The 15278-nt window shown below is 48.8% G+C and overlaps 1 protein-coding gene across 2 annotated transcripts in view; it reads right to left on the minus strand.

The window, feature by feature from the left end:
• Window positions 1-15278, minus strand: part of LOC135203154 (probable cytochrome P450 CYP44) — a 168037-nt gene that overhangs the window by 144120 nt on the left and 8639 nt on the right. For both annotated transcript variants that reach the window (XM_064232830.1, XM_064232831.1), the window contains exon 2: window positions 14265-14391. In XM_064232830.1, the coding sequence (XP_064088900.1) occupies window positions 14265-14391 (127 nt within the window). The remainder of the gene's footprint in view (window positions 1-14264; window positions 14392-15278) is intronic.

Raw genomic sequence — 15278 nt, forward strand, 5'->3', positions numbered from 1 at the left:
TTATTGGTGGGTGGAATCTGAGTCTTATGAACAGACTGGTGTTCGTCCGACCTTGGTTCCCTCCCTGGTCGTAAGAGCAGAGGGAGGGATCCTAGCCTCTGTCCAGCTAATCGGGGTGTGTACCGCAAGATCAGTGGTCAGACTTCTGGACTAAATTCATAAGAGGGAGGCAAGCGTGCCTCTTATGAATAGCAAGCAAGAACTAGTTCCTACTTCAAGAGCCAAAAAAGGTCATGGGTTTGTCTCTTGTTGGCATCCACTCCCCCCCTTGTTAGGGAAGTGGTGGATAACCGCTCCTATCCCTACTGAAAGGGATAGGATGGAGCTCAGTCGCGTAGCTTACCTGCATCTGCCTCCTGTCCAGCGTAGTGACGACCGCAGCCCTCTGCCCACAGGTAGAGGGGAGAAAAGAGGAGGAAGAGAGGCCAGTCACACTCTCTTTCACTCGTCCATTCATGCAGTCGCACAAGGATGCGATGCTGTTCTGTCCGCTCGGGAGCTGGGTAGACGACACAACTTGTTGAGCAGCCACCACGGGTCCCCAGGAGAAGGTATCCAAGGACCTGTGGGCGATATCCCGAAGATGAAAAGATGTGAAGGTGGTCTGGTTGGCCCAAACCCCTGCCTTCAACACCTGTGCCACGGAGAAGTTCTTGCGGAACGCAAGGGTTGGACCAATACCTCTGACTTCATGGGCTCTCAGACGAAGGGTACGGGTGTCGTCACTCCTATCAGCAGTGTACGTCCTCCTGATCACCTCACAAAGCCAGAAAGAATGAGTGTTCTTAGACACTTCTTTCTTGGTAACCCTGGTGCTAACGAAGAGGCGTTGACACTCAGGCCTGAGGTGCCAAGTTCTCTTCAGATAGCGCAGTAGCGCCCTCACAGGACAAAGCAGCATCTCATCCGCATCATCATCAGCGAAGTCCTTCAGGGAGGGGATCGTGAATGAATTAAACTGGTCGTCAGGGACCAAAGGATTCTGAGTCTTCGCTACGAAGTTCAGGACTAAATCGAGCGTGACAGATCCCCATCCCCTCGTATGCTTAACATCGAAGGAAAGACCATGAAGTTCCCCTACTCTCTTCACCAATGCCAGGGCCAGCAAGAAGAGGGTCTTGAGGGTCAGATCCCTGTCTGACAATTCTCGGAGTGGCTCGAAGGGTCTTCGAGTCAAACTCCTGAGGACGAGAGTCACATCCCACCCCGGGGGCCTGAGTTCCCTGGGTGGGCAAGATCTCTCGAAGCTCTTAATTAGGAGGGAGATCTCGAAGGAAGAGGAGATATCCACTCCCCACCGTTTAAGGACTAGGGCCAGGGCGGCTCTGTAGCCTTTAACTGTGGAGACGGAGAGGAGCTTCTCTCGGCGAAGGAAGACGAGGAAATCTGCTACCTGCTGAAGACGGACCACTTCCCCTGGTACACAGCTGCAGAGGACTGCCTGAGGTACCCAGCCATCTCTGTTGCTGCTCGACGAGGAAAGCCTCTCTCTCGCAAGAGATGGTGGATAACAGCCAGCGTGAAGAGACAGGGATCGAACCGATCGGTGGTACCGTTTTACGTGTGGCTGGCACAGGAGGTTGTGCCAGGGGGGAAGCTCTCTTGGTGCTTCGGCATGCAGAGCCAGCAGGTCCGGATACCAAACGGCCTGGGGCCATTTGGGTGCCACCAGAATCATCCGAAGGTTCACGGTGACCAGCACCCTGCTGATCACTTTGCGAATCAGACAGAACGGGGGAAAGGCGTAAACGAAGAGGCTGTCCCACGGATGTTGAAGTGCGTCCTCTGCAGCTGCCCATGGGTCCGGCACAACTGAGTAGAAAACCTGGAGTTTTCTGTTGTGCCAGGTGGCGAACAGATCCACCACTGGATGCCTCCACAAGTTGAAGAGCCTTTCAGCCACGCCTGGGTGAAGGGATCATTCGGTTCCTATCACCTGATTCTGACAGCTGAGCTTGTCTGCCACTACGTTCCTCTTGCCTTGAATGTAGCATGCTGACAGCTCTACCAAGTGAGCCACGGCCCACTCGTGCACCTGCAACGTCAACTGGCGCAACGGGAGGGACACTAGGGCCCTGTTTGTTGACGTATGCCACTACCGTGGTGTTGTCACTCATCAACACCACTGAGTGTCCCATCAGACGGTCCTGGAACTCTTGGAGAGCGAGGAACGCTGTCTTGAGCTCCAGGACGTTGATGTGAAGGTGCTTGTTGTGGTGATCTCACACACCCGCAGCCAGTAACTCCTCCAGGTGTGCGCCCCACCCCTCGGTCGACGTGTCTGAAAACAGCAACATCTCCGGGATAGAGAGAGAGAGAGAGAAGAGAGAGAGAGAGAGAGATGAGAGATAGAGAGAGAGAGAGAGAGAAGAAGAGGGGAGGGATAGATGTTGAGAGAGAGAGAGAGAGAGAGAGTGTGAAGAGGCACTTTTCTTACGAGGTTCCCGTCGTCCAGCCACCAGGCTAAGTCCTGCCTCACCTCCTCCGTGAGAGACACGGGAAAGTAAGGTGGGTCCCTTGCCTGTGACCAACCATCCTTTAGCCTCCACTGAAGAGACCGCAGGTGAAGACGCCCGTGAGGGACTCGCTTCTCGAGAGACGACAGGTGACCAATCACGACCTGCCACTGCTGAGCTGGCTGTTCCTGTAGGGACAGGAACCGTCTGGTTGCCTCCCTGAACCTGCTGATCCGCAAGTCTGCAGGGAAGACTCGCCCTGCTACCATATCGATCAGCATGCCCAGGTACTTCATCCTCTGGTTGGGCTCGAGATCTGACTTCTCGAAATTCACCACGATCCCCAGATCGCAGCAGAACTCGAAGAGTTAATCCCTGTCCTGCACCAACTGTGAGCGGGAGCTAGCCAGGACCAACCAATCATCAAGATACCTCAGAAGACGTATCCCTATCGAATGGGCCCAAGCGTAAACACCTGTGGGGCGGTTGAGAGACCGAAACAAAGTACACTGTCCTGTCGAGGATGAAGCGGAGGTACTTCCTGGAGGACTGATGAATGGGTATCTGGATATACGCGTCACGTCCTTCAAGTTCACAAAAAGCATGAAGTCGTTCTCCCTGATGGACTCGAGCACTGAACGTGTTGTTTCCATCGTGAACTGAGTCTGGCAAAAGAATCGGTTCAAGGGAGAGAGATCTATGACCAGGCGCCAGCCCCCCGAAGACTTCTCCACCAGGAAAAGTCGACTGTACGATCTCCACAGCTCGCTTGTTCAGCATGGCTTCTACTTCCTGCCGAAGCACCACATCCCTGGTAGAACTGGGAACGTACGTCTGAAGATGGACCGGGTTGGAGGTGAGGGGTGGCCGCGACTCAAAGGGTAGTAGATATCCTTCGCGAAGGACATCCACTATCCAGGTCTCGGCTCCATAGTGCTGCCAAGTTGCCCAATGGCTTGCCAGGCAGCCCCCCACTTCCGGCAGCAGGTGAGGAGGAACGCCGTCCCTAGCGTTTTCCTCTCTTCAACTTCTTCTTCCCGGCTCCTCCTCGGGAAAAGGAGGACTGGGAGGAGGGCTGGTTACGGTCACTCCTTACAGAAGTCGTCGAAGGCAGAGTCTTTCCTCTCGGCTTCGACGAGGCCGTTGTCTTAGCTGCAGAGGAAGCGCTAACCAAGCTGTTGGGCTTGGCCGCAGTGGCTCAAGGCTGCCCAGCCGCCTTCGAGACTGCCTGGTGTACCAATCGTTCACTGTCATCAGTGCGCCGTTGGTCCACCGCAGCGTCCACCATCTCTCTGGGGAAGAGAGCAGGGGAACTCTGCACCAGTCCGTTGCGTAGACCCAGAGCCACCTCGCGTCCTCACGAACTGGTTACTCGAGTGAGGACAGCGTCCCTACGCCTCAGAACCAGGTTGGCCCACAAGTTGGCCGTCTGGTGGGCCAGGTAGGAAATGGCCCTACCTCCACACTAGCACAGTCTCACGAAAGCTGGATATCCTTCAGGAGTGATGTTAACCGAGGAGGCCGCGACCTTAGACACTGTGAGGGACCACAGGTCTAACCATGAGACTGCTTGGAATGCTGCCATGGCAGTCAATTCCAACGCTAGTGCTTCTTGCTGGGAGAACCTCTAACAGCAGGTGTTGAAAAGACACCCCCGGAGTTAGCCTAGCCAGCTCCGGGTTAACCTGTTTCGGCGGCAGAGGGTCATCCGAAGGCACATAGAACCGCCTCTGTCGTGGTAGAGGGGGGGGAAGGAGCCTGGACGACCTGCCAGACCGAAGCGATCCCTTCTGTCCGGAGATGAGAGTCGACTTGGTCCAGCACACTGTCGGCCAAGGCTGATCGCGGCAGACCCACCGTCGTCCTGGGTTCCTTTTTGGGACCCCAGAACGACTCCAGCCTAGACGTAGGCTCGGAGGGCAGGACGGCGATCCTTCCCCGAGGTCATTGTGCTGACGAATCAGCACAATTACCTCAGCAAAAGACCTCTTATCGGGAGTAACCGCATCCTGAGGAGATGGACTGTCAAGTCCATCCAAAGAGAGCGCCTCCTGAGACCCTCCTCCTTCCACAGGAGGAACCACAACAGACCCCTCATGGTCTCCTCCAGCCACTCGAGCGTACAATCTGGTCGGTCCTAGGACCATGCCAGGTTCGTAGGCCCTCGTGGAGGGACCGTGAGAAGCGCACTCCTCGCAATCGCTCCTGATCGCCTCACTCTTCCCGGTGTAGCCCGAGGAAGTTAAAGGGATCGGAGAGGAAGACCTGACGCTCCCTCCCTGCCTACCGGCAGAACCGGCGTGCTGGGAGGGCTGCAGGCGATTGTCAACCTGTGGTGACGATCGAGCTGCAGGCCTGGTCACGCGGCTCCCCTGGGAGTAACAGCTGGACCAAGAACCATGGCGACGGTCTCGAGCGTCAGGAGAGCTGCTGCGGGTCCCCCTATCCGCCCGGTCCCGGTGGGAGCAGAGGTCAGGGGACCAGTAGAGTCCACTGTTGCGGTGGGAGCGAGGCCTGTCCTCACGGCGCACCACGGTGCCTGGACTGGCAACCGAGGGGACCTCTTCCTTGCCTCAACCCGCGAGCGGTCCGGTGGGACCGTCGCATCAACCCTGGGTACCGGCAGATCACTGGCCTGGCAGGAGTTGCCTGAGCGACCCCCACCAGTCTACCGCTCCGTGCCTGGGTCCTGGCGGCTAGCTGGCTCAGCTGCCTGGACCCTGGCTGCACGGTCACTGGTAGGCGACCGTACACTCGGTACCTCTCGCGAACGAGAGGCCGAGACGGATCCTGGCACCGAGGCAGAACCTCTGGTGCCAGTGTTAGCCGGTACTCCTTTGGTCCCCTTCTTCTTCTTCCCAGCGGAAGGAGAGACAGGCCCCGTTCCCGAAGGAACGGGAGGACCAGCGGAAGCCCCAACTGTCCCATCGGAGTGGGAAAGACCTTAGAGGTCTCTGAGCGAGACTTCTTACGGGGGGAGGAGGCTGCCTTCTTCTTCCTTGGCTGTGGGGCCTTGGAAGTCAAAGGGGAAGAGGCGGCTACAGACGACAACGACACCTTCCTCTTCTTCTTCGTCAGCTTCCTCAGGACCACCATCAGGTCCTCCATCTAGGACGGAGCCGGGGCAGTTGCCGAAGCAACAGGGCCCGGCTGCACCTGTGCGGAGGGACCCGCAGAGGGGGCAGCAACACCACGGGCAGGAACGACGACGGCAGGGACTGGCACAGGAACAGCAGGTACGCACCCAGGAGGCGGTACAGGAGCCAGGGACATTATGGGTACAGGCAGCAGATCAAGCGGCGAGCTCTTGGGACACCGAAAATCAGGGGCTGGGGCGAGAGCGGCAAAACCAGGGGGCGGGGTGACATCTCTCCTTTGCGGACCCACCAGCGGAGCCTGCACTGCAGCTGACGGGGTCACCATGGTCACGTGCTGCATGTAGACTAGGTGAGGAGGGGCAGCATAGCCTGGCGTTAACACTCGAAGTCGTAGGCGTTACCGGACCATGGGTAACCAGCCTGGAACCCTGCGCCAGGTGGTAGAGCAGCCCCTGAACGCTTGGTGTCCCCTGGAGCCCCAGCGTGCACCAGACCTGGCCGAGATCGTCCCCTGCGGCAGGCTTACCTGAGGAAGGAATGGTCGGGTTAGTAGGAGGGGTTCCCCCTCGCCCCGGGGAAGACCCCGAGTACAACTGAACGTCGGGGTGTCTCGCTCCCTCCTCCACGCTCGACTGATCGAGGGAGGAACAGGACCGAGACAAACCTCCCAAAGGGAAAGGAGCCATACGTGGGAGCTGCGACGGAGGGAGGAAAGAGGAAGACGTGTCCATGACCAGGGATCACTGGAGAGCCCTCCGATGACTCCTTGCCCGGTTTACGCGTCTTCTTTCTCCCCTCGTAACGCTCCCACCGCTCCTCCGACCAATACACACAAATATCACAGGACTCGGCGCGAGAGCACTCACACCCTCGACACCGAGTACACAATTCATGAGGATCTACCTCACAGATCTGAAGGCCCCACACTTACGGCCCTCCATGCCAGGGCACAATCTGCGGATGATGGGGGGGCAGGGGGGTCTCTCCGGCTCACGGGGATACATCATTATCACCAAGAGATAATAAACAATACAAAAAACAATACCAAGTACTCACGTTATTCACTCAAGCACTCAGAATAAGAGATAGAAAGAAAATGTGCTTCACGAATGAAGTAAATCCTTAGCATACAACAGAAGCGGGCAGAGCGGCGACAACACGTCTGACAGCATTGGCGGCCGAAAGCAAAGTGAAGCTTCACCTCCCAGTCGGCCGGGACACCCGACTACCAGACAAGCAGTTAACTATCGAACCTCCTTGTTCAAAGCTTACGACCGTTTCCAGTTGCCGCTGATTACTTTCCTATTGTTAAAGGACTGATGGTTTGTATTACGTATCGGAACAAAGAGTCATGATTTAGTAGCAAAAGCCCCCCACTGGAGCTACCCTGCAGTAATAAGTGGTACGAGCACCAACCTGAGGGAGCGATAGAAAACGATCAAGCAAAGACCCTCTGGGACTAAGGTATCATAACAGATAGGGCGATACATGCAAACAGACCAAATGTGATGTTGATTGACAAATCCAAAAGAAAATATCACTCATTGATGTTGCAATACCATGTGACACCAGAGTAAATGATTAAGAGAAAAAATTGGTAAGTATCAAGACCTGAAAATAAAGGAAATTGTACCCATAATCATAGGGACACTAGGCATGATCCCAAGATCCCTGAAAAGGAGCCTGGAAAAATTAAATGCTGAAGCAGCCCCAGGAATTATGCAGAAGTGTGTGCTCCTGGAAACAGCGCACACAGTAAGAAAAGTGATGGAATCCTAAGGAAGCAGGCTGCAACCCGGAACCCCACACTATACAACCATCCAGTCGAATAGGATAACTATGACTGACCAAAAAAAATAAATTAATTAATAATAATAATAATAATATCCTTCATTTTTACATCTAGCACCCAGTTCAGCACATCTTCCGAAGGGTTTATTTCTTCCCATGTCAGTGTCATTATCCTGTCCTTTCATAGCATGACCTATACTCGTCTTACCTTTTTAGCGGAGTACTTTACTGGACGTATTATTTGTACTTTGCTGGGAAATCCCTCATCACCACTTCAGTATCACCATTTGTTGCGTTCAGCAATAATTCATTACCTTCCATCAAAACCAATAGTACTCGTCACTGCAATAAGTCGTAGGCGTTACTGGACCATGGGTAACCAGCCTGGAACCCTGCGCCAGGTGGTAGAGCAGCCCCTGAACGCTTGGTGTCCCCTGGAGCCCCAGCGTGCACCAGACCTGGCCGAGATCGTCCTGATGAGCTTTGGAAATGTCTGCTATTGACTTTAAAATAACCTTGTCCTCACACACCACTCCTTTAACTTCTTTCCATTTCACCAAAGGAATTACAGTACAGTGTACTACCTCGTTTGATGAAAGTTTATGTCGAACATTCCATTTTTCGAGCGAAATTTGAGAAAATTTTGTATTGTTTGTCGAACAAATGCTCATCCTTTGAACTGACTGATTACCTTGTTTATACAAGCAGTCCCCGGTGACTGGCAGAATCAGTTAATGCTGATCCGGTTTTATGTAAAATCAGCAATTTACGGTGTCATAACAGGCCAAGTTTCAGTTATCAACGCTTTAAGGTGCCGATAATTATGACACGATAACGTACCTAACAGAGTGCCGTAAATAGCCAAGTTTCTGTTAATGGCAGCTTTCGCTTATCAGCGCCCGAGAACAGAACCCTGGCCAATAACCAGGGACTGTCTGTACTTGTATTCGACGGCCTACTGCCTCCTACAAGAAAAATTCTATTAACATGATATTGTTATGATACAATAAAGTTTGTTCATACTTACCTGGCAGATATATATATAGCTGTATTTTCTGAAGTCCGACAGAATTTAAAAAATTTCCGACACACGCAGTGGTCGGCCAGGTGGTTAGTACCCTTCCCGCCGCTGGGAGGCGGGTATCAGGAACCATTCCCATTTTCTATTCATAATTTTTATTTCCACTGTCCCCTGAGGGGAGGTGGGTGGGTATTTGATTATATATATCTGCCAGGTAAGTATGAACAAACTTTATTGTATCATAACAATATCATTTTGTTCATGAAACTTACCTGTCAGATATATATATAGCTGAATTCCACCGTTGGAGGTGGGAAGGGACAGAATAGAAGGATTTTGGGAAACAAATGCATGTAGATGATTTACATCTTGGTTCCACCTGTTAGCATAGCTGACTTCGTGATTACTGTCACCCAAGTCTGCTTCTGCTTTACTAGAGTTGCCAGCGAGGTAGAGACCTATAAAGCTGGTGCACTCCAGATGATCTGTCAACGGGGGCGTGACCACAATGTGACTAGACCATATTGACCATACCATGAGGGCTAAGAAGTAAAATAAATATATATATATAAATATATATATCACCACCTGACCAACCTAGCCAAAGTTAAGGTGTGTTAACTAAGGCTTAAGAGTTAAGAAGTCGCCGTTGTCGGCGACTCAACAACTAAATTAAGAGCTCTTCCTAACCATTTTCCACAGGATAGAATGAGTGGTACTTCTTGCCCCCAAGATTGTGTCTGCAGACACGTATGGCCCTAGCGAGCAGCAGATCTCATATGCCATCTTCACATCTCGCAGGGAGTGTGAAGTGAACAGAGAGTTGCTTCGCTAAAACATGGTACTCAGGATGTTGCTGAGTGCCATGCTCTGTTGAAATGCTTCCGAGGCCGCGCCCTCACCTCGTGAGCATTCATATAAAAAGATTACAAATCTTTGTGCAAACACAATGAAGGAGCATTTTTGAAAGAACTCCTTAACACTAAAGCCAAGGTGTTCTTCGATATGGGCAAGTCTCTGGTCTTTTTCGGAACACTGCAGATTGCCCGAATGACTTCGACTTTCTTGAGTTTTATGTAGATAAAACTTGAGAGACCCGACAGGGCACAGGACTCTCTCTGGCTCCTGCCCACTAACTTGTGCCATCCTTGCTTCCAAGCTCCTGGCCCAAGGACAAAACGGGTTTCCATTCTTAGGCCACAACGGAAGGCTTAGAGAGCACACCGCCTTGTGTTCTCTAAAGCCAAAACTTGTGACGATGGCATCTCACTAACCCTCTTTGTCGTATCTAGGGTGGTTAGAAGAAGGCCTTCCTGATCACATGCAAGAAGTTAACAGGTAGGAGAGGTTCGAATGCTTTGACATCAAGAACTTCAGACTACGTCTAAGTTCCATATTGAAAGCTTCGATCTGGACATGCACAGTCAGTCCATCTGTACTAAAGTCAGGTGACTGACCAGCTGACCAGTCAGACGAATCAAGGACAGCAAGGCTGTACCCTGAAGACCATAAGGCACTATTCTTCGCTGAAGGATGAGTGTCTGGACTGCCTGGGCGATTCAATCTAAGCAAACCTTGGGGGGTGTATCAACGCAACCCAACGTCGTCAGGGAATCAACTCCTGAGCAACTCCTGACTTGAGCTTCTGGTGCCAGGAGAAAGGAGCGAGGAGCAAAAAGGCGATTCAGTCCCGAAGGAAGAATGCCTGACAGTCCAACCTGGTCTCATGTTACACGATCATCGGGGGTGTGTAAGGGCAACCGACTTCGTCAACAAGAAACTCAGGGCTACTATATGTCACCTGATCTCGCACGAGTGTCTGACCCCGAGAAAACAGGTGAGACAAAAAGTAGATGGTGAGCGAGTTTCGAGATTCCACAGAACTCAAAGATCGTGAAGGGCTTTGTTGTTTGACAGAAGCAAATCTCTGAGCCCAAAGGCCGTCAACAACATATTTGCGTATTCTTTAATAGTTGTGACTGCCAGCTTATCCCATTCTTCAGACGGAAATGGAAGACGGTAATCTTATTCCTGTCAACATCTCGATAGTCTGAACGTAGTCAGACTCAGAGCGGAGAGGTTATAGGTACCTTTCGAGTTAGAGTAGACCGACTCTCTCGGAAAAGGTCCTTGGAAAGTGAACTAGGAAGGACGTGACCTCTGTGAATCTAGGATCTTGAAGGCCAACATGGGGCGATCAGCGTCATTGTCGCTCCCTGTGACGTCATAAATCCTCTTATAACAATTCTTAAGCGTTTGAAAAAGGGGAAAAAAGGGGGAAAAGAGATAAACATCCATCCCCGTTCAATATCATAGGATGGCGTTTAATGGTACCGATCCCGGATCGAGAATAAGGGAGCAGAGAAGAAGAAGCCTCTTCGTCCTCAACATATCGAAGAGAAGAATGAAAGGGCGTCCCTAAAGTATCCACAACTCTCAACTTACTTCTAAAGAAAGATTCCACTCGGAAGTCAATAGTTGCTGCCGTCGATCGAGATGATTCGTACGGACTTTTGCAATCCTGTAACGAACCTCTAGAGGATCGTTACATTCTACGCCTGTTGTTATAATAGGCTCTTTCTCGTAAACTCGAACAGGGACCAAGAGAAGATACTTCTTAAGATATGAGAGAGCTGTGGAATATCAGAGTTGATCTGGACCACTGGTTCCAAAAACTCGTTTCGAGGACTGGAGGGACGACCGAATTGCTTTTACTTCTTTCAGATTAAGATCCAGGACATCTGAAACCCTATCCAGATGTCCGGCACCTTCTTTCTATCACCTCAGGTGATAGACGCACTGAGAGATGTTCAGAATCATTCCTAGATCTTGAATAATATTTCAGTTTCCCGTTAGGAAAAAACTGTGGAGGTCTGAATTGCAGTCTATTCGGGGAAACAAACTTCTTCAGGAAGGAAATGGTCCCAGCAAGCTCATCCATTCCCTCCCCGAGTATGCTTACTTCCCTAATAAGGCTGCGCTTTGCCTAAGCAGGAGAGCATATAAAAGTGCAATGTTGCGGTAGACTCGTAGTTCTATACCGTGCGGTAACGAGCACCGAAAGGATTAAGAGATAACTCTGTTGAACATAGTAAGGCAAAACGAATGCAACGTTTATTCATTCACGTAAGAAATCCCCTCAATCTTAGGCTAAAGTCCGTGATTGTAGGACAGAGATACAGTTAGTCAGTCAATCCCGCAGGAGAGACGTAACCGCCAGCACAGAGATACGGTTAGTCAGTCAATTTGCCCTTCCAGCAGGAGAGAGAGACGTAAACCTACCGCGCATGACACGCACGATCTGTTACTGGCTCGGTTGGACTGGAGACAGACACAGCAGCCAGCCAGCAGCTTACGAACGTCGTCTCTTAACTTTATGTCTGGGTTGCCAGCTACCCTATTCTACGATGAAATAGGTCCGTTATTTTTTGAGCAGAAAGAGACTCTCAGCTGGTATATTTAAGCGAAACAGAAAACGCTAAATATATAGATGCGTTTGTGTCGTCAGAACACTACCATACAACGGTAAAAGATAAATCGGAAACTCCTGGAAGGCTGCAGGGAGTAACGATTAAATGTCCTTAAAATAATAGACAATAGACCTCTCGGTTGCCATCCAAAGAGGTAACTACAGCAAGCGTATATGACTTGAACCAACCAGTAGTAAAATAACGCAAGGCAAAATATGATATTATATCACAATAAAGTTTGTTCATACTTACCTGGCAGACATATATATAGCTGAATTCGGAAATACAGCTACATACATATCTGACAGGCAAGTTTCATGAACAAAACTTAGAGAATCGAAGCAGACAGCTCAAGCTTCTTATGTTATTGGACATAAGCGTTCATTGACGTAGTCTACAAGTCTATTTCTTGTACGAGTCTGCGAATGACGAATGAGAGCTCTTCCGAATCTTGTCAATAAGAGCTTATTCGCTTACGCAATATCAAGTTAATGAGATGTTTGTCAATGAGAACTAACCCATTTACGGGACAAAGAGATATTTTGTCAATGAGGGGATACCCACTTACATGACAAAACGTAGTATATTGTCAATGGGGGAAAGTCACTGAATTGACAAAACGTAATCCAGGAAGTCGAGCATTTTATTTTTCCGATTCCCGTCTCAAACGAGGAAGGGGCAAGAATCCTGTTAGAGACTGGGCTTACGGCAGGTAGAACGACGATGTTCAATTCGGCAGCGTAGTCCCGACTAGAAACTAACAAAATCTATCATCTGAAAAACCCTTTCAGATGGGCTAAAAAGCTTGCAAAATTATCCTGGGAAGAGGAAGAAACTCTCCAACCAGCTTCCTCTCCCGTATCACAACTAATGCCTGCTAAAGCTTAAAATTTATTGGGGTCCTGGGAGTCAAGCAGAGGTCCCGGCCTAGAGGCAAAATAAGGCCGATCTGACGCACCCTCCACTACACAAGGGGCACTGTCACTGCACTTAGCCACTTCACTATTGCTCTCTAAAGCAAGCACTTTCGATTCTAAGTTACGAATCGAAAGAGTATAAGAGAAAGGGCAATAACCTCTACAGACACTGTTTTAGGGCCCGAAGGCAACATTACAGTGTTAGGAGTAACAATAACAGAAGTAGCACTCTTCACAACAATGAAGGAGAGCGATCACCTCTCGCAGACATATTCATAACCCGTAGGCCATACTATAGGGTTAGGCAAAATAAAGTCTACAGGAAGGTTAGCAGGTTCACTACCCTGACTTTTGTTTACTGATTAATTGCGTACATACGAATCATACTTTTTCCTTACGGAATTAGACATGTTTACTGATTAATTGCGTACATAAGAATCATACGTCTTCCTTACGGAATTAGACAAAGTCTCACACTCCTTACATGACAAATCTCAAGAAAGAAGCAAGACTCATACCCCTCGTGCATACCAAGTGCGGATCTACCGAAGCTTTCGGTAGCCACACCCTATCTTTGCAGACAACACCCTCTGAAACTAGCCTAACTAGATTCAGATATCTTATGCAAAAATGAATCAAATTCAAATCAATTTAAGGTAGCGTATGCCTAGCTACAAATCCAAGTAAATAAATTAAAAGACAATTAGGATACTTAGCGGCAATGAAGTTTCCAAAATCCTAAGCCAGAGGTACTGAAAACAGGTGTTTTCAGCACCGGCGACAGAAAAATTATGAATAGAAAATGGGAATGGTTCCTGATACCCGCCTCCCAGCGGCGGGAATGGGTACTAACCACCTGGCCGACCACTGCGTGTGTCAGAAGTTTTTTAAATTCTGTCGGACTTCAGAAAATACAGCTATATATATATCTGACAGGTAAGTTTCATGAACAAAATGTTTTTTCATTTACAATACAGACAGTTCCCGGGTTACGACGGGTCCGGCTTACAACGTTCTGAGGTTAAGGCGCTTTTCAATTATATTCATCAGAAATTACTTCCAGGGTTACTACGCATGTTCCAGGGTTACGACGCCTACAACGCTGATCTGTCACAACAAATGACACCAAAAATGCAAAATAATCAATATTTGAAGTTTTTTTTATGAAAAATGCAATAAGAATGCAATTTACATAGTTTTCAATGCACCAAAAGCATTAAAGTAAGGTTTTCTAAGGATTTTTGACGATGTTCCAGCTTACAACAATTTTCAGGTTATAACGCGTCTCAAGAACGGAGCCCCCGTCGTAACCCGGGGACTGCCTGTAGTATATATTTTAATGATAACCATAGACAAAATAAATAAAAGAATACAGCACTGCAATATAAAATTTAGCATTAAAGATCTACAATATCATAAGTCACTGTGGTGACGTCACCCGCAGCTGACTTACGACTGAACAAGGGAGGGTTGATCATTACAAATATCAATATCAAAGCATAGAAACTTACCTAGTTTGTAAGGCAACAGGGTACCCAAAATGGGTATTCTAGGAGGGCCAGGAATAGAGGAGAATGGCTTAGCCTCATGTACACACTCACTTGGAATACTAGAACTGGCACTGCTAAAGCATCTCGCCTAAAGGCAAAAATAAAATGTTAAAAATCTTTGTAAATTTCTTGCAGCACTAAAATGATGAGGCATTATCAATTGTCCTGATAAAGATTACTGAAAACCTTGGCCAGTTTAGAATACTAGTTGCCTAAAAGTGCTACTATGTATTCCTAATGCCTATTACAACTTCTCTAGAATCACCAACTATAGTCAAGAGTACTTATGCCAATAGTAATTTCTGATGTCCTACCAGTGCAAGAGTATTATTACTTCTGGGTTATGGAACATGTCAGTAACACAATGTTTATACATCTGAATCTGGAAGTTTATCTACACAATGGTGAATTTTGCTGATCACCAATACATATACAGTACATTATTCAGATGTATTATTCAAGTTAGGAATATTCAATGGAAAATTTTCCAGGGATATGAGACGAATCAAGCAAATGAAGAGGGTTATAATTTACTTGCACATCCAAGTAGTACTGTACTATAAATTCTAATTATAAGGTTTTAGTATATTAAAAAATCATGCACTTTGATAGGATATACCATAGCATACAGTACTGAGCATGCCTTTGAAAATCAGATACAGAAAACACATTTAAGTAGTAGTACAGTCAGCCACCGGTATTCGCAGGGGATGTGTACCACAACCTCACCACAACCTCCCCCACCCTTGAATAGCTAAAATCTGCAAATAAACCCCTCTAAAACCACTTAGAACTGCCTACTTTGATAGTTCAAACATAAAAAGAAGCCTCTCAAAAAGTCACTTAGTCATGAAAATTATAGGAAAATACAGGAACTGGTGAATCATGTTCAGTGGAAAATACCGCGAATAGGTAATTTTCCAAAAAATGTATATATATTGGACGCCCGTATTTGCAGGGTGATGCGGACCAGAC

This window comes from Macrobrachium nipponense, chromosome 33 (assembly GCF_015104395.2).
Source record: "Macrobrachium nipponense isolate FS-2020 chromosome 33, ASM1510439v2, whole genome shotgun sequence".
In the NCBI taxonomy this organism is placed as follows: domain Eukaryota; kingdom Metazoa; phylum Arthropoda; class Malacostraca; order Decapoda; family Palaemonidae; genus Macrobrachium; species Macrobrachium nipponense.